This window comes from Schistocerca gregaria, chromosome 4 (assembly GCF_023897955.1).
Source record: "Schistocerca gregaria isolate iqSchGreg1 chromosome 4, iqSchGreg1.2, whole genome shotgun sequence".
Classification (NCBI taxonomy): domain Eukaryota; kingdom Metazoa; phylum Arthropoda; class Insecta; order Orthoptera; family Acrididae; genus Schistocerca; species Schistocerca gregaria.
The window spans coordinates 265,537,608-265,558,147 of record NC_064923.1 but is presented as its reverse complement, the minus strand read 5'-3'; the positions used below and the strand labels follow the sequence as shown (position 1 = coordinate 265,558,147).

At 37.0% G+C, this 20,540-nt stretch overlaps 1 protein-coding gene across 1 annotated transcript; it reads left to right on the top strand.

The window, feature by feature from the left end:
* The first annotated feature begins 933 nt into the window (after nucleotides 1–933).
* On the top strand, nucleotides 934–16,959 carry LOC126266852 (60S ribosomal protein L7). Its single transcript, XM_049971458.1, has 7 exons — nucleotides 934–1,030; nucleotides 1,916–2,090; nucleotides 5,163–5,338; nucleotides 5,438–5,528; nucleotides 6,726–6,882; nucleotides 10,114–10,211; nucleotides 16,813–16,959. The coding sequence occupies exons 1-7, from the start codon at nucleotides 1,020–1,022 to the stop codon at nucleotides 16,921–16,923; spliced, it is 819 nt and encodes a 272-aa protein (XP_049827415.1). The 5' UTR covers nucleotides 934–1,019; the 3' UTR covers nucleotides 16,924–16,959.
* Nucleotides 16,960–20,540: the final 3,581 nt, after the last annotated feature.

The window sequence follows — 20,540 nt, the reverse complement described above, 5'->3', positions numbered from 1 at the left end:
GCCTTTTGCGGGCAAGGTAGGAGACAAGGTACTGGTAGAATTGGAGCTGTGGGGCAGGTCGTGAGTCGTGCATGGGTAGCTTAGTAGGACCGGTCAGAGGGTTAGCTGCCCTCTGTAATAAAAAACTGAGTTAATCTATCATCAACGAACTTTAACGGATGTCTTACGACGTCCGCCCTGAACAGATTCAACGAACAAAACCGAACAAAATAAGATTAAAAAAAAAGCAGGTAGAGCACTTGCCCGCAAGAGGCAAAGCTCCCGAGTTCGAGTCTCGGTCTGGCATACAGTTTTAATCTGCCAAGAAGTTTCGTATCAGGGCACACTCCGCTGTAGAGTGAAAATCTCATTGTGAATAGCCGCAATGCTTTGTATGAAATATATCCTAAAATAATCAGTTCAAAATTTAAAGTAAATGAAATTAAGTATATTCTAAAAGAGGATTATCTATTTAAATAGATACATTTTTACTGAGAATGTGTTCTGTAACTGTAAAATGACTCGTTCACACCTTGGCTCACCTGAAAGTTATGGGTGGCTGTACTTGTAGAGGTCAATGCATGACCTATCAGATCCTCCTTTGTAGGGAGATTGAAAGTTCTTTGTTGTTGGGAAGTTCAGTAAATGACTTCTTGTTTCAGTAAATACATTAAAGTTACGTGATTGGCGAAGTTTGAGTGCACACAGTTCTATTTCCAAGTAGAATGTTTCGATGTGTCAGAGCGAAATTTTAAAAGGTATCGGCTATTCATTTCTCCAATATGCGATCACTGTCGATGTGGTGGCCTGTTCTATCAGAAACAAATCAGTGTGTTACCTTTCACGCAATTTCTCTTCTCTCTCTCGCTTTCTTCTTCGTTTTGGAGTTGTCACAGCCACGGCAGCCGAGAATACGCCAACACAATTCATCTGTTGGCGATACTGGCAATGTGTATAACATCGCGGATTAAGCATTTGGAAAACGTTTATCTTTGGAAGCGTGGTGTGTGGTTAGTTTCCTGTTCCTTTCTTCTACAATCATGGCTGACACGTAAGTATGGTTAACTTGATAAATATCTATTTACATCATACTTTAAAACAGTATATCATAAACGCGAATGTACTATTTAATTTAGACTGCAAAGTTGAAGACGTTGTAGTTGAAGGTAACGTACATAATCATAATTCTAACACTTTTGCATCATGTGCGGGTTCGATTGTATTTTGTTGGTGCTGAGTGAGAAGTTGTCTGGTAAAAACTGTGTTAAACATCATACCACTATTATTACAGCTGCTGTAATTAATTTAATATCCTAGTGTGTAAAGTTTAATACAAATTGCCAAAATCGCCTTGGTATATAATTATGGTGCTCGTGTTTTGGGGGCTACAGTAATCATCTGTTTCGTCCGGAAGAATTGTCATGAGTGCACTTTCGCTTTTTTGTAAGTGGTTATTTGAGATTAATTGCTAAAACGGTGTGTTAATTATTACACATTCACGTATTCTCAAACTGGCAGTGTTTTGACTCCGGAAAACGTCTGTTTATTATACATGTGTTGAAGGTATAGTTCTCGGAGATGGGAACAATCAAAGACAGTTACGTTCAGAACATTGTCTACATGACATTGATTTGAACCACTATTCCGGGAAGTGTTTTTCTTACAGTATATGTCGATGTCAGGACAGTAACCGCAATTCACCGAACCACAACAATGTGCCTCTCAAAGTTGTTCCTAGTGTATTACGAAGAAGCTGGTCATATTTGTTAGTATTAGAAAAAACCTCGTATGCTCCCAGTGGTTAAATGCATAGTAACAAGTCGTTGCGTGAAATTACTTTGTGCTGGTCTCGGAACACCACGTTTAGAGGGAAACCTGATGTCTTTAAGTAAAAGTTTGATAGACCCATTTTCTTATACATGTTACTCTTTTTCAGTCAGAAAACTGAGAAGCCATCAGCAAAAACGCCTGAAAAGGCAGAAAAAGTAAAAACACCAGAGAAAAAGAGCGATGCAGCGTCCAAGAAGTTACCTGCAGTGCCTGAATCTGTGCTCAAAAGGCGTAAACGCCGTGATGCATCCAAAGTTGCTCAGTTGAAGGCAACTCTTAAGGTACAAAATTGGTTTATATTTTAATCAGTGATTTACGTTGGATTTCCAGTGATTAGTTCGTGTAGCTAGTTGAATGGTTTTGTGGCACAGTGTATAGCGTGTCTCTTTAATGAAAGCGGCAATTTGAGGTTTCTTGTTCACAAATTGGTGCCACGTACATACTAGGTGCAAGATGGGCCACTTTCTTACTTTACCCCTGAAATCTGAAGTACAGCTATTTTATTCAGGCATTAAACTATCAGAAATAATCCACGTGTAAAAAAAAAAAAAAAAAAAAAAAAAAAAAAAAAAAAAATTGTGCAGTTAGCTGTCAATTTGGGGATTTTTGTGTAATAGAATTTTTTACTCATGGCAGAACAGGTCTAAACACACACAAATGGCAATTTCAGCCCTTGTGTCCTGTCTCTATGCCAACATTCATTCCCAGAGTAATTCATGTGAATGTTTGGCCTAAATAAGACTGGCTGCTAAGTAGTGGTGCTTAATTCTTTGTAACAAGTCTAATATAATGTGCCCATATTTAGTACCCACCCCACTCCGCAATCATTTGTGGCTCATTTATTGTGGTACTTTCTAAAGACCTGTCTCGTGGTCGGTTTAGTTTTTCACATTTTTGTAAGCTGGGACTAGTGTTTTGTGATATGATGGTTTGGTGAAAATCATATGTTCTTCTATTGTTAACATTACAGAAATTGCTGTTTAAGAATGCATATATTCATATTAGTAAATCATCAGTGAGAATATACCTGAATCCTGCTCCAAATCTCATTAAGTAGGTAGGCTTAGTAAGTGGAGCAATGTTTTTTCATCATATCATGGTAGAGAAGAATGCTGAAGATTAGATGGGTAGATCACATAACTAATGAGGAAGTATTGAATAGGATTGGGGAGAAGCGAAGTTTGTGGCACAACTTGACCAGAAGAAGGGATCGGTTGGTAGGACATGTTTTGAGGCATCAAGGGATCACCAATTTAGTATTGGAGGGCACTGTGGAGAGTAAAAATCGTAGAGGGAGACCAAGAGATGAATACACCAAGCAGATTCAGAAGGATGTAGGTTGTGGTAGGTACTGGGAGATGAAGAAGCTTGCACAGAATAGAGTAGCATGGAAAGCTGCATCAAACCAGTTTCAGGACTGAACACCACAACAACATGGTAGAGAAGTCAAGTAGCTCATGGATAACACATTTGATACATTAATAAACATTGATCCACCTACCTTACTCCCACAATTTTAAGTACAAACATGTCTGTTGACAATGTTATACCATACTCCCTTGTAAATGCAGAAAACAATATTCAGACTCCCCATCTAGATATTTGGTTGCTTAATGCATTTTGCTCGCAGTAAGGGCACGAATTAAATACCTGGCGTTTCTTGTAAATTGCCGAATGTCTATGAATGGATCTGTCCAAGGTGTGCTGATGGCCACTTCAAAACGAGAATTAACATTGTAAAATGTAACACAGTATCTGATAAAAATTCTTAATTGTTAATTGTTGCTGAGCTACAAACAAGAGGACTTAAAGCTTTGAAGTTGAATGTGGTTGTTCATTATGTGGTTAAAGTACCTGTGATGGCTAAGTGTAAATCTATACTGGGATCAAAATTACTGTGCGATTGACATTTCAGAAAGTAGAGCATTAGATCCCAGCTGCCATCTAATTGTAAGACTTTAACAGCCATATGCTTGCTGTGTACATGCAGTGCCTTGTGAAATAAGACAGCCTGCACTCCGGCAACATTGCCCCTCCCCCCCCCCCCCCCAAAAAAAAAGCCATCTTGTTTGCAAAATAATTTTATGGGGTATAAAGTTCACTTTGCTTAGTAATGTTCTTGTTAGATTGCTTTTGAATGTCCATTTGTAGTGAGACAAGGTATCAAAAGGTGTCACGTTGACGCTAGTTCATACCTTTCAAAGGCACTACCACTTCTGCTAGATACTTACTGATTTTGACTTTGGCTGTTGGTAGTTTGGCATGTGTTGTCGTTGTTGTTGATGTCCTCAGTCCCGAGACTGGTTTGATGCAGCTCTCCATGCTACTCTATCCTGTGCAAGCTCCTTCATCTCCCAGTACTTACTGCAACCTACATCCTGAATCTGCTTAGTGTATTCATCTCTTGGTCTCCCTCTTCCATTTTTACCCTCCACACTGCCCTCCAATGCTAAATTGGCGATCCCTTGATGCCTCAGGACATGTCCTACCAACTGATCCCTTCTTCTAGTTGTGCCACAAACTTTTCTCCCCAATCCTATTCAGTACCTCCTCATTAGTTACGTGATCTATCCACCTTATCTTCAGTATTCTTCTGTAGCACCACATTTTGAAAGCTTCTATTCTCTTCTTGTCCAAACTAGTTATCATCCATGTTTCACTTCCATACATGCCTACACTCCATACAAATACTTTCAGAAACGACTTCCTGACACTTAGATCTATACTCAATGTTAACAAATTTCTCTTGTTCAGAAACTCTTTCCTTGCCATTGCCAGTCTACTCCTTTACTACTTTAAGTGTCTCATTTCCTAATCTAATACCCTCAGCATCACCAGACTTAATTCGACTACATTCCATTATCCTCGTTTTGCTTTCGTTGATGTTGATCTTATATCCTCCTCTCAAGACACTGTCCATTCTGTTCAACTGCTCTTCCAGGTCCTTTGCTGTCTCTGACAGAATTACAATGTCATTGGCTAACCTCAACGTTTTTTTCTTCTCCATGGATTTTAATACCTACTCCGAATTTTTCTTTTGTTTCCTTTACTGCTTGCTCAATATACAGATTAACATCGGGGAGAGGCTACAACCCTGTCTCACTCCCTTCCCAACCACTGCTGCCCTTTCATGTCCCTCGACTCTAATAACTGCCATCTGGTTTCTGTACAAATTGTAAATAGCCTTTCGCTCCCTGTATTTTACCCCTGCCATATTTAGAATTTGAAAGAGAGTATTCCAGTCAACATTGTCAAAAGCTTTCCGTAAGCATGTGATTTAATTTTAAAGCTAATGTTATGGCCAGTGTGTTTCATTGTGCATAATATTGAGCTGGTGTCCTTTTTTCTTTCAGCAAAAGGCACTGAAGTACAAGAAGAGGAAAGAGATTTTCAAAAGAGCTGAGAAATATGTTCGGGAGTACCACAGGAAAGAGCGAGATGAAGTTCGTTTGGCTCGGCAAGCAAGAAACCGTGGGAACTATTATGTCCCTGGGGAAGCACGTTTGGCCTTTGTCATTCGTATTAGAGGGTAATAACAAATTTGTATTACTGCTCTGTGATTTGGTATGTTTGCATTGTTTTCATACACCTGTAAATACATTTACATTTAAAAGTTTATTCTTAACAGTGTTAACCAGGTGGCTCCCAAGGTGCGAAAAGTTCTGCAGCTGTTCAGGCTGAAACAGATCAACAATGGCATCTTCCTGAAACTGAACAAGGTAAGTTTATTTTATAAGAAGCATATCAGTGTTTTACACAGTTAAAACTGCCTTAAAAGGTGTGTTTTTGGTTCACTACGTGGTTGGTGAGGGTACTTTGAGGTTCCAGCAGAGTTTCTCTTTTCTGCTCGTTTAGGTGGCCTAATTATCTTTGATGGATGAGTAATGTCTTGCTGCATGATCTTGAAACAGATATTTATTGTAGCTGCTATACCATTGTTTGCTGTTATGTACCTGTTCTTGTGACAAATGGAAGATTTGCAAATAAAGGTTTTAATTTTATGGGAAATCTAAACCTTGTTGGAATTAAAACATCTTAAACTAAGAAGTTAGATTTTGATAGCCGTCTCATGCAAATATTAGAATGTTCATAATTTAGGTGGTGTACAAATTTAATTAGAAATGGAAATTTCTGAAAAAAATGGCTCTTAGAAAGTGCCCAAATAAGAGTGCTTGCAGTTTGGTAACCATTTAAAAATTGTATAGAAAAATTATGGGACAAGCAAAGTTCACTGCTTAACCATAATTGCTGCCAATGGAAATTGCCAGCTACAAAATTCCAGTGGCTTATATTCGGCCACATGGGTGACTGTCCACTTGGTATACAGCATTCTGGAACGAATACATTTTTCATTGTATACCTGTCACAGTTTGGCCTTACTTCCTTGTACATTTCCCCTTGGATTCTATCCTTTCATTTTTATTTCCAGCTTTGTTAATGAAGAGTAGATACACATTATCTGAAAAAGTCCTATATTACTTTTGAGTTAATGAGCTGATAAGTTGCATATACCATGTAACAGCATTGATGAGTCATATGACTTGCCATATTTTTTTTAAAGTATTTTAATTTTTTAATTCATGTGGTCACTTTTTGTTCAGCTTCAAAAGTAAATAAAATGTCTTGAGTTACTTGCTTCCATGGTGTCATATAATTATTTAAACAACCAAACAAAGCCTTAAAAAGAAATATTTCTAGCCAGAAGTTGAATTTTGTGAGGTAGTGTTTGGAGATAGCTTTTTTATTAATGGCATCGTCAAGTTCAGAAAGTCTAGAATTGGAAAATGGTTTACTATGCAGTCATCTGATAAGTCAGCCATAGACTTGTTTGTTCAGAACTTAAGCTTCTTTTTTTTTTTTTAAGGGTACTAAGTTTTTCCTTTGGATGGAGTACTCATTGGCTATATCTTTCACAGGCGACAATAAATATGCTTCGTATTTGTGAACCATATGTGACTTGGGGAATACCAAACCTGAAGAGTGTGCGTGAGTTGATATACAAGAGAGGATTTGCTAAGATAAATGGGCAGAGAATACCAATTACTTCTAATGAGATTATTGAGAAGAAATTGGGTGAGTACTTTAGAATTAAGTAGGCATGTATGAATCAGTAATAAGCAAATTGTACTAATAGTGTGTGTTGTCAGATGTGTTGGTTTGTTTACCGTGCAGTAGGTCCTTTGTGGCCAATTAGAGGACACAAAAAGAATCTTCCTAATGTGTTTATATTTAGTTCTAAATTAACTATGCTTTTATATGAAATTCGTTGTATTTTCCCCCCTAGCATATTGTTCCTCCCATATGATACTTGCACTTTATGAGGTGATGCAGTAGCATTTAACTTTTACTTACAGGAATGAAATTCAGATGTCTGATTTAGGTTCTTAAATCAGCTATGACTTGCTGGTATGATTCAGTTTTTAAAGGGCATGGCTAATTTTCTTTGCTTATTCTATCCTGTGCTTGATAGAGATTTTGCCATTGTTTAAACATTTTTATTTTATATGAAACATGGCCAGAGTAGGACAGTGATTAGATATGTAGCAGCTGGATTGATTTCCTTGACCAGCAATCCTGATTTTGGTATTGATTTCCCTAAAGAACTTCTGAGAGTTCCTGTGATAAATTCGGGTACAATTCTGTATTGTCTTCAGTATGATGTTGACCAGTCTCTGCTAGCAAAACTTGCATAAAAATGTTTTGGAACTAGTGACTGTTTGGAATAGCACATAATGTCTTGGAACTATTGGTAGCTTCACTTGTACAAAAATAATCATGTAGGAAATTATAGGGGAAGTTAGGGAGAATTTGGGTTGAAGATGTGTGCAGAATAAAAAGGAAATCACTTCTGTCTGCTGGACTAGGGAACCTGTGGCTCCAGATTGCATCTTTGTTCTTGCTGCTGTATGATAGAACAGATTTTCTGCATTTCTATGTATCTTTAGTGTTATCACTCTCCCATGATATTGGTTTCACTGAGATCACCATATACAAAGTTTTCTATTTTAGAAAGCTGGTGATTCTGTAAGTTGTAATATAGGCCCTGTATACTGTTAATGTCCATTCAGTTTTTAACATGTATCATTATAAAAATTACTTTATTAGATATGTAAATACATCCAGAATTCAAGCTTACTGGATATTTGACAAGAATTATGACTTGATTCAGGGTTTTCTAGCAGATGGAACTCAGTACATTGATCTTAACAGGATAAAATCCACAAGTGTAAATTTAATTGTGGTAGTATCCCAAGGGAATAATAGATTGTATTTGAATAATACGGGGTAGTCAGAAAATGTCTGAAATGCTTGTAGCAGTGTTGCATGTTGGGTTGTACTGAGAGACAAATGTTAAGAAAATATTAGATATGTTATGCCATTTCAGAGTTATTTACTGTTGAAGTTAGCCAGTCAGGTTTTATTGTAGTATGTTTAGCTGCTGATCCAGAACTGGTCACTGTATGGGAAGTAGAACCATGTGACTTTCGTACATCATAAGATGTTTTTGGAAAGCCTGTAATTGCCATCTGTTCATTAAATAGTGAAACAGTGCACCAGTTACATATTTTTTCATGCGTAGCATGTGTTTTGAGAATTTCTTCTTATTGTCAAGCACAAATATTTGTCAGAATTTTGTGAGGTGTTCTGTGTCTTTTGCACTGTAGACGTCTTTTTGAGGTTGAAGTACTGTTTCCTCCATTAGCCAGAAAACTGCACACATGCAAGCAAAGTATTGTTGTTAAAATGCTTAAATGTTTGCATTTGATAATGGGAGAATAGATTCTCAAAACACATCTTGCTAAACATGAAAAAATACAAAATGGCACTGTTTAAAACAAAAACATTACAGCAGTGCAAAGAGAGGAAAGGTTTCAACTAGTGCTAAGTTGCCAAATAACAAAAAAAAAACATGAAGTATGCGCATCTTATTGTTAGCGCAGTGGTTTCATGACAATCACGAAGCTGTGCATGTGCGGTTTGGAAATAATTGTAATGTCATGATACCTTTATTTGAAAAGAGCCCTGTTGCTCACATCAGCCAGCATACCAAGTAGAGTTTGTTAGTGGCACAAGATAAAAGCATGAATTTTTCAGACTTTTATCAATTCAGATCTGCTGAGTAGAATGCCCTGGTGCCAAGAAACTTAATCACGTAATGTTCATAAACACTACTTGAATTAGTGTCATTTTACCTCCATTACATTATATGGTTTTCTACAAACTTTTTTCATAAAGCATAAATAGTGGGAAAACTGCAAAGATGTTAATGCAAAATTGGATTTGAATTAATATTGTGTAGATAGGTAATTGGCAGGACCAATACAGCTGTAAATGGTGGGAAAACTGTAATTCAGGGAATGTGAAAGTGGAGTTATACCTTAACTTGGAAATGTGCAACATGTCAATTTTTTTATAAATTAGCAGTGTGGAGGATAAAGTTAGTTCTGTGAAGCTGTACACTGATGACATTGTGGTCATTAAAAATGTCTCAATGACAAAACATTAGTGACATGCAGGAAGATCTGCAGAGTTTAGGTGCAGGGACGGTGGCTCTATTATGTATCATGCATACTAATCCAGCAACAGGTTAGTGGCACATTTTTTTCTATGGCAGAACAAACTCAAGTGGCAGATGCTACAAGAGGTGGTGTGCATAAGTTCACTGCTGAATATTCATAAAGAATAGTGCAATGTTTTACTTCCATATAAATCTCAAGAAATGACCACAGTCAAACAAAAAGTTAAGGCCTGTATGTAGTTTCACAGTCAGTCCTTTCCACACACCATTCATAAATGGGCCAAGGCAGGTGGAAGTACTCTCTGCCATACAGTGTTAAGATGGCTTGCAGAGTGTAATGACTTAAACTAAAAAATTAGCACTGAGGAAAAGTATAAATTGTTTCTGAACATAAGTATTTAAAAAAAATTTCAAATTCCTTTCTTCCTAACATTTGGCATTTCATCATCTCACAAGCAGATAGTATATTATTCTCTGTACATACTGACATATATTGTGTGTCTAGTGCAGGTGAATATCCATAATATTTCTTTTCACACGTTTCAATTATTAGAACAGAATTATATATATATATGTTAATGTGTTTTTTTATCATTCAGTAATAGTGCTTTGCATCACATTTTGGTCTACACAATGTGTTTATAAATTGATGGCTTCATTGATATCATTAATCTTTTTCAAGCATGTTTAATAACTGTTTACTTAATGAGTTTACTTAATATTTTAAAGAGTGGTACTAAGTATTATGGATATTGTTTAAAGATTTTGTTTTAATTATTGTTTAGGTAAAATGGGCATAATCTGTGTTGAAGACTTGATCCATGAAATCTTCACTGTTGGACCTAAATTTAAGTACGCCTCAAACTTCCTCTGGCCATTTAAGGTAACAAGCTTTTCATTTTTTATTGTGCTGTGTATGTACTACTTGTGAATACATGTGTTGTAACATAATGAGCCTAGACTTCTGGATAGTTTTCTGTTCTAAGTTAACTTTTGGAATAGTCTGTCCTTTGTTCATAAACAGCACTTGGTATTTCAGGGCATGTATAGCTCAGCTTAAGGAAAATTTGTCAGCAATAATAAATCTAGGTTTTGTGGAATGTCCAATGTTTAAATCTTCGGGAGGCTGGACTTTTAAACATAATCCTTTTGTTTGTTTTCTTGGTGTATGGAGCAGCGAGTTAACAAATTTAGGCCACATTTACACCTATTTCGAGTACAAGAAACTAGTGTTTGCGTCTGCACGGTATTTTTTGTAATAGAAGTGCTGTTTGATTTGTATTTAATTACCCAGTCACACACTTTTGCGATACACATGGAAGCTGTATCTATATTTTAAAAAAATATTTTAATTGTGTGGATAAGTTTTCAGGAACATCTACAATAGATTCGGTGTAAATGACTCTGGTAACTTCCAGTTTGCCTATATACCAGGCTTTCTAAATTTTGAAAGAGTGAAGCAAAATGACCTACAACTATGAAATAAGTAGTTGAAGTTTGAAAACATAGTGAACTTCAGATACATTATTTTTCTGCGAGCCATGCTTGAGGATGCAAGAGTGGGAGGGGCAATACTTTAGCGTGATTAAAATTATAGTTGTGACTTCCTGCTGTTTCCCTCACAGAAGGGGATGTGACACCATTACATAGGTGACACCAATGGCGAGTCAGCTTTCCCTACTGCACTGCCAGCCATTTGGTTGATAAAGTGCCCTGTTGCCACCCTGTGGATAAACAGTACTGTGTAGTGTTGCACATTAGATGCATCTGTCACCTCTTGTTAAGTGATGTTTTTGTGTTGACATGTTTCCCAATTGACTTGCCTTATATGTTTAAAGCATTTGTGGACTTAAGAGATTGTACTTGGAACTGTGAAGGTCGCAGGGATAACACAGGGAGCAAAAGGTTATTAGCAACTTGTACAGATATGAATGCAGTGAATAGTCAAAGGATGTGAAAAAGAAACGGTAGTTACAGAATGAGGTAGTTGGAGTCAACCTTGATGTTACTCCATCTGTACATTAAGCAAGCAAGGATACAAAGGAGAAATTTAGGAAGGGAATTAAAATTCAGGAAGAAGAAATAACTTTGAGGTTTACTGAAGATGTTGTAATTGTCAGATGGCAAAGGGCTTGGAAGAGAAGTTGGATGGAATGTTATATGAATGTGTGGTGTCTGTTCTTTCAGACATGTTCAAAAGAACACACATGCATTCACATAATTCACCTCAGTGGGCAATGAATCCACCTCCAGTATGTATGCACTATCACATTTGACCTGTGGGAATCTCAAAGTAGTGAGCAAGGACAACATCAATGGTGACTGCAGGTAGGTTGTGCTAGGTTGGAGTGTGGGTCACCCAAGGGGTGTATTGAGATGGTCTGTGCGATTGTGATAAATGCTGTGCCTGGATGGTGCAGTGGTTAATACAGCTGCCTAGTAAGCAGGAAATCCATCCCAGCTTTGAATCCAGGTCCAGCACACATTTTCCTTCGTTCCTGTTGACTTGGCATAAAGTCCCAATGCAGCTGACATCAGTAGTTCCTTCTCTATCTTTTCTACCCCTTTGCCTTCAATTTACATAATATGAATGGAATGTGTAGTGTCTTGGAAACAGAGTATAAGATGAACATCAAATGTAAAACAAGAGTAACAAAATGTACAGGGTGACGCACAGTGTTACCAATTGTTTCTTTCACAATTTACAACGCACATTAGATATCCTGCTGGGATCTCTACAGCAGTAGCAGCAGAGCTTGGTAAAACAAATCAGTTAAGAAATGACATGTAATTCACAATACTGCAGTAAGGAGACTAGTAAGCAGCAATGGCTGACAATGGAAGACTGACACAAACGATATATGCAATTGTTACTTTTTCATTAAACAAAAAGCCTTGTTGTGACTCGGAGGTGTTTTCGACAAGTTTAACACACGATGGGTCCCTTGCAATGAGACCATCCACAGGTTGTACGATAAATTTGTACAGGAAGGAACAGTATTGGAAGCGAAGTGACCTCGGCCTAAGCCTGTTTGTTCGCCGGAGATTATTAAAGTGGTAAGAGTTGCTGTACAGAAGAGTCCTGGGAAATCATGTAGAAAGGCAGCAATGCAACTGGGAATATCCAGACGCTCCGTTCAATGCATTCTTAAGTGACCTCCATATGTACCCATACAAGATGACCTGTACACAGCTCACTGAAGAACACAAGCAGCAGAGACTACTGTTTGCTCAGTGGGCAGAGGATAGGGAAGAAACTCTCAACAACGTTTTGTATTCAGACGAGGTGCATTTTCATTTAGACGGTGTGGTTAACAAACAAAATGTATGCTTTTGGGCCACTGAAAACTGAGAAGTGCTTCATGAATGCTATTATGCTCAGATGATTACAGCGTGGGCAGCAATTTCCAGTCACGGACTTATTGGACCATTTTTCTTTGAAGGAACTGAACAGTGAGACCCTTTTTCTTTGAAGGAACTGAACAGTGAGTGTTATTTGAGCATGCTTTGCAATAGCTTCATTCCTCAGCTTCTGGCTACTGCCTTGCCCTTCAACACGCAGTGGTTCATGCAAGATGGAGCAAGGCCACATACTGCAAACACTGTGTTGGAGTTTTTACACTAGCATTTCGGCATGCGAATCATTTCACTCAGGTTTCCAAATCGCTTCAATGAAGGACAAAATCCCCCCCCCAACTCTCCTATAGTCCAGACCTCAATCCATGTGACTTCTTTTCTTTAGGGGTACCCAAAGGAAAAAAATTCCCTAACGTCCACGTGATTTAATGGAACTCAGAAGACTTGTTCTTCAAGCTTGTAGTGAAATTACGGAATACATGCTGTAGGGTAGTCACTAACTTCAGTGTTAGTTTGAAGTAAGTTAGAAAATGAAATGGACATATTGAGCATGTGCTGAGTTAGAACAAATCTCCATGGATGGCTCTTCATTGTAGTATATGTTCCTTTCAGATCGTATTGACAATAAAGTTTATATTCAAAAACAACACATTTCGTGTGCCACCCTGTAGTAGGAAATGCTAAGGGAATTAGATTGGGAAATAAGACACTAAATATAAAGGAGCTGTGCTTTGTGTGGAGCAAAAATCTTAAGGAGTATATAAAGTGCAGTCAGTAGCTGTCTTTTCTGGAGGTAGGCTTGTCCATAGCTGAAATGTGAAAGATTAAAAAGTTCAGGTAACAAGTGAATAGAAATTTTTGAAATAATTCTACAGAAAAATACTCTAGATTGGATTGTTAAACTGAATAACTCAAGAAGGTACTGAATTGAATTGTGGAAGAAAGAAATTTATGCCACAGCCTGACTATAAGATTGGTTGACACATCTCGTGGCATTGTGGAATCAGTTTTGCAGTAAAGGTAAATGTGTTGGAGGTCTGTAAAAATTGGAGAGTGAAACCCAGTTGAATAAAGTAAGCAACCATTTCAACCTGTAGTTAACAGTAGTTTCACATAGAAAAAGATTTGGACTGGGCAACTAATGTGGAGAGCTGCATCAAACTGTTCTTTGTACTACTAAAAATGATTTTAATTTGTTTGATGTAGAGGACAAAAACTGCAAAATGTTAATTTTAATAGTTTGTAGTTTTCCAAAAGGAGGCTCAAAATCTGTATGCATGGGTTAGCATGATGCTTGGCCAACAAGTCCATGGCAACAACTCTGACATGAATTGTTGCCTTCCAGCTTGTTGAAAATAATAGTGCACTTCGCATGCAAGTGGCATGTATATGTTACGTGCTGCATGTGTCTAGTGCTACAATTTGACATTATAGCTTAATGTACAGCTTCCAGATTGTGGTCTCTATATGAGTGGAAAAATGAGAAATGCTTATAAATGTATCAATATTACCCATTTTTAATTTAAATTTGTTATTAATTGCTGCATATCATAAAGTTTCTAAATTTTATTATTCCTTAAACAAATTTGTAAAAAATTACAAACTGCATTTTTATTAATATAATTTATTATTCAACAGTCCGTCTTGCCAGTCCTTGGAATTTGATAGATTTGTTACTGAAATTGGAACAGATTGTTTGGATGAAGGGCCTTAAATCCCTTCTCAGGACAAATATCTATAATGAAACTTATCACTAAACTTAATGCAGAGTGAAACAATTTAGACCAGCTTCCACTTCCGTTGTGAACTTGGTGCAAGTTTATGCTTACATTCTGGAGATCTGGTTCTATGCAAAATATACTTATGTTCAGCTACCTGTGATTGCCATATATTACAATACAGGCAAGTTGTGCTGTACTAGGTTTTCAGTGGTGATTTTTTTGCAGTGGGCAATATACATTGATTCTTGAAACAGAGTGACTCTTTTAAAATATTAAATGAACTCGGTGTTGCATCATGCACTGAAGAGTACACTGAAGATAAGTAAAGCAAATTGTTGAAATTTTTCACTTGAAAACTTGACTGCCTGTAGGAGACCTACTTTCCAGTAGTTTAGGACAGTCTACAGATATGAACAAGGAGAGCTTGTGACTGAGAGGTTACTAAGAGTCAATATATAAGCTAGAACCACTTGTGAATAACTCCTATGAAAGGATGTAGGTTGCCATGCTACAACCCTGGAAAAAAGTTGGGGGCAATTGCCATTACACTGTTTCATATTGAGTGTAATCATTTGAACCATTCAACATAAAACATTTTGTAAAGACATCACCTATACCCATCTGTTGTAGATGCAAGACAGAAAATTCTTAAGCCTTAGGACAGTGGCAAAGTTCAGTTCCACTAGTCTGTCTGGATGCAAATTGCACTTCCTACAATGTATTTTACAATTTGGTTCAAATGTTGAAGCAGAAAGTGAATCAGTATGGAAAGTAAATAAGGATGTTGAACTTCAGATTCAGTATGTAATTGGATGTGATTATTAGATTGAGTGAATTGTAATAGAGGAAGGAATAAGAGTTACAGGGGAACATGGGGTTCATAGTAGGAATGAGAGAAAAGACTAATTGAGTCTTGCAGTAAATTTCAGCTAATAATGAATACTGCCCAGAAATCACAAGTATGTTGTATATGTCGAAATGCCTGAAGAAAGATTGTAGCTATATTAAATAAAGCATGGCCTCTCAGTTTGTGGAATGAGGTATCAGATTGGAAATATTTAATAGTGGACAGTAGACTGAAGTTTATTAAGATAATAATAAGAGGAATTGGTGTGGAAAGAAGTGGGGCAGGAATGGTGAGGTGCTCTTAAAGGTATCTAATGGTGTAGATAATGCAGTAATGAATATGACAGTAGATAGTTGTTGAAGAGGAATGGACATCTTGAAAAAGGGCAGTCACAGAAATTGGACAGCTACATAAGTGAATGTGAAGAAACAATGGGTAACAAAAGAAATACTTATTGATGAAAGAAAGTAAAAGAATGTTCAGGTAAGAACAAGAATAAAGCATTATTTCACAATGAAATAAAAAAGGAAGTGCAAGGAAGCAAAGGTGGCAGAGATGCTGGAAAAATCTGAAGCATCGAAAAAGAAAGTTTGTGAGACTGATTTGATGGAAGGTATTAACATGGAATACAGTGAGAATTCAACTGTTATATACAGAGGAGAAAGCAGATTGGTGGGAAGAGTATATTGTGAACCCCTCTTGACGGGAAGAACCTGTTTCGTGGTGTGGTACAACTAGGAGTCAATGTGAAAGACACAAAGGATGCAGTGTTAGATACAGTTTTGGAAAACTTGCAATTGGATAAGGCAGAATGGTTAAACACATCTAATTTCTAAAACATTGGGGGAAGTGGTAACTATATGATTATTAAAGTTGGTGTGTTGAATTGGAGACATTAGAATTACCATCAGACTTGTGGAAAACTATCCAAACCATCCCAAAGGATCCAATCAAGGTCAGATAAGTGTAAGAACTATTAAGAGGTCATTTTAATGTATCTGGGATCTAAGTTAATAACAAGAATAATAGAGAGAATAGAAAGGAAAATTGAGCTGTTTGATCACGTAGCAGTTTTGCTTTTGGAAAGATAATGGAAGCAGCAGTTCAGATGTTGCACTTGATAGTGGAAGCAAAACATAGAAAACTCAAACATGGATTTGTTGATATAGAAAGTTTTAATTTAAACTGGCACAAATATTAGAAATTCTGAAAAACAGAAATGAACTATAGGGGAGAGTTGTTAATATAAAATACAAAGACGCAAGAGGAACAATAAAAGTGGAAGACCAAGAATGAAGTGCTTGGGGGTGACATTTTGAGACAGGTTTCATGCCCTGGCCACAGAATAAAAACATTGCAAGTGCAGTCTGAAACCATGTGTGTAGAACTAGGACCTGGATGGATTTGACAAATTAATTTATTGCAGTTTGTTTGTATCAACTTAAACATAACTATAAAGTGTCCATCATGGTATCCACATTTATAGTTGCAATAGCTATTGTTAGTGAGGATAAATGCTGTAATTGGAAAGAGAGTCTGAAGTTTTATTTTTGTTTCAGCTCAATACACCAACTGGTGGTTGGCGCAAGAAGACAAACCATTATGTTGAAGGTGGTGACTTTGGAAATAGGGAAGACAAAATAAATGAACTGCTCCGCAGAATGGTGTAATTAAGAGACTTTAATAAACATGTAACTAAATGTGAAGTTTGCAGTACTTACTTTTCAAACCTACATCTACATGGATACTCTGCAAAGCACATTTAAGTTCCTGGCAGATAACAAAATAATTTCTCATTTGGAGGAGAAAGTTGCTGATTTAAATTTCGTGAGAAGATTCTGTTGCAATGAAAAATGCCTTTGTTTTATTAATGTCCATCCAAAATCCTGTGTCATTTGCGATGTTCCTCGCATATTGTGTGATAATATGAAATGTGCTGCCTTCTTTGAACTTCTTCTCTGTACTCTTATCTGGTAAGGATACCGCCCATTTAAAAGTATTCTGAAAGAGGACGGTAAAGTGTAGTGTAGGCAGTCTCTTTAGTAGATCTGTTAAATTTTCTAAGTGTTCTGACATTGAAACAGTCTTTGGTTAGCCTTCCCCGCAACATTTTCTGTGTTTTCTTTCCAACTTGGAGTTGTTCATCATTGTAGTTCCTAGGTATTTAGTTGAATTTATGGCCTTTAAATTTGACTGGTTTATCGCGTAACTGAAGTTAAACGGATTCCTTTTAACACTAAAGGAGATGAACTCACACTTTTTGATATTTAGGGTCAGTTGCCATTTTTTGCACAATTACAGATATCTTTTCTAAATCATTTTGTAATTTGATCTTCTGATGACTTTACTAGTCAATACAGCAGTGTCATCTGCAAACAACTTAAGACTCAGTCTCCCAAATTGTTTATATAAATAAGGAACAGCAAAGGGCCTATAAAACTACCTTGGAAAACACCAGAAACACTTCTGTTTTACTTGATGACTATGAACCTTGACCTCTATGCCTTTTTTTTAAAAAAAATATTGAAATCTACTCAGTTTCATTTTTAAATTTTGTAAAAAAATATTGTCTTTATTGAAGTTTTCTTCCAGGTTCTATTATTGTATTACATTTTTCATTTAAATTTCATTGGAAATTTTAAGTGTAAGGGAAGTGGTTGTAAGATCTACCCCCATAGTAGATGTAACTTCCCACAATGGTAGTCTTACTCCACGATGGTAGTCTTACTCCACAATGGTAGTCTTACTCCACAATGGTAGTCTTACTCCACAATGGTAGTCTTACTCCACAATGGTAGTCTTACTCCACAATGGTAGTCTTACTCCACAATGGTAGTCTTACTCCACAATGGTAGTCTTACTCCACAATGGTAGTCTTACTCCACAATGGTAGTCTTACTCCACAATGGTAGTCTTACTCCACAATGGTAGTCTTACTCCACAATGGTAGTCTTACTCCACAATGGTAGTCTTACTCCACAATGGTAGTCTTACTCCACAATGGTAGTCTTACTCCACAATGGTAGTCTTACTCCACAATGGTAGTCTTACTCCACAATGGTAGTCTTACTCCACAATGGTAGTCTTACTCCACAAATAATGGCATTAAGTGACCTTAGCACACACGGACATTATATTTCTCTAGGTTAACAGCAACAATGGCCTCAGCAAGGATACAATTCCCTGTGGTTCTTTGTTTCCTGGCAAGTGGTACTTAGTCCAGTATTTGATAAGACAATCATTGAAAATGTATCGACTGACAGAGAAATATCACAGCTTTTGGAAGCATTTACAGATTCTGAAATTGAATTTGATGAAACTGACGATGCAGTGAGTGAACCTGAGGAATGTGTTGGGCATGAGGATAGAATACCTACAGACGCTGAAGATGGACTCGGGGCAGCTCAAACCTATGATGATGCAGCTTGCAAGGTTAATGACAAGTAAATTACAAACACTGGAAAACTTTGTAGGTCCAAACCTCCTCACATTGGATGATGAGTAGCACAAAACATAGTGACAAAGAGGAGGAATAAGGGACAAAGGTACCATAGGAGCAATAAGAGAATCATTTGAAAAGTGTTTATCACCAGAAATTGTCAACATCATAATAAAGTATAACAATGAAGAGTCATTGAGGCAGAAAATATCTAAGATAGACTTAGGCTTATATAGGGCTACTTACTATTATGGGGAAGGAAAAAGTAAGTCATCTGTTACGGATTTATGGTCCTACACTTCAGGATGGTTTGCTTTAGTGATACCATGAGTCAAACCAGATTCCAGCAGCTTACCAAAATAATATTTGATGACAGTCGCAGAGTGATTGCAGGAAACGTAATAAGTTTGCTGCAATACAAGAAGTTTTTGATAAAATGAATGAATTACTGTCAAAATAATATTCTGTTTGGATGTCCACTGTTACTGATGAATGTCAGGTGTCCCTTCAAGGTTTTCATAAAGGAAAAACCTCGTAAATACAGTATACTTACACGCATGCTCACAGATGCTAAAACCAGATGTTATCAGCATGGAGCTGTAAACTGGGAAAAGAAATGGAGGTACACAACGGTCAAGTTCAGTTGCTGCTGTGGTCAAATGCCTGGTGGTTCCTGTATATAATTCAGGGTGAAATGTCACCACAGATATTACACTTAGATTGATTTGGCCAAAGATCTATGGAGAAAACACGAGCTAACTCGTGGGAACGTTACAAGCTAATAGGAAACCTCAAACTGAAGATACCTCAAGACGAGAATTACATTCTGGTAAATTTGATTTTAGTGATACTAGTACTGGAAATATTCCAATCGCAATTGTTTCTTATATCCACTGTGAAAAAAACCAAAAGAAATCTGTTTCTATCATGTCCACATTATGACGCTGCAATTGGTTCACCTACTGACACTTAACACGTAAAGTTATAAATTTATATTGTTAGACTAAAGGTGACAGCTGGCCACTGGCAGCAGTTCTAGGTGCTTCACCCCAGAACCGTGCTGCTGCTACAGTCGCAGGTTCGAATCCTTCTTTGGGCATGTGGTGTTCTTGGGTTGGTTAGGCTTAAATAGTTCTAAGTCTAGGGTACTGATGACCTCACATGTTAAGTCCTGTAGTGCTTAGAGCCATTTGAACTAAAGGTGACATTGACACGATAAATCAAATGGTGAGGAAATATTCAACTAAAAGGGCTGCAAGAAGGTGGCTGCTGTCTGTTTTCTATACTCGTGTGCGCACAGCAGTGTTAAATAGTTATACAGTTATTTTGTTGATGTTCCTGGACTGGAATAAGAAAGTCTAATAACTGACTACTTTTTCTTCAAGAACTGGGAATACAGCTCATGAAACCATACATTGAAAAAAGGACTACAAATATTGGAGTGCTAAAGCCTGTAGTTTAAAGTATGAAGGGTATTCTCTGATGGAAAATTGAACAGAACTTCAGTGCAAATGAAGGTCATGGAGGTAAAACTGGATATCATTTGTGTGTTAGTGGAAGCCGTTCATAAGCAGAAAAGTAAAACAAAATTAACGAAACAATAATCTGCAACAATTGTAAGAGATACACATGCTGTAAACTGCAAAAAAAAAAAAACTGGTGCATGTTCAAAGTGTGTAGTAGATTCCGAAGAAAGTGGTGAATAATTCTTCTCACAAGTGTTAGATACAAAGGGTATTTGTATATTACCTAAAGTTTTTGTAATTTTTTAATTATAGCAAATTGTACCTCAATAGTACTAAGACTTTTACTACTAATTTTTCTTGAGGTAATTGAAACTTAGAAATG

Bases quoted from the DNA above. Each gene is read 5' to 3' on its own strand.
- LOC126266852 (XM_049971458.1), top strand. The intron at 2,091-5,162 runs GTACAAAATTGG...TTTTTCTTTCAG, and splicing joins AGTTGAAGGCAACTCTTAAG to CAAAAGGCACTGAAGTACAA. The intron at 5,339-5,437 runs GTAATAACAAAT...TATTCTTAACAG, and splicing joins TTTGTCATTCGTATTAGAGG to TGTTAACCAGGTGGCTCCCA.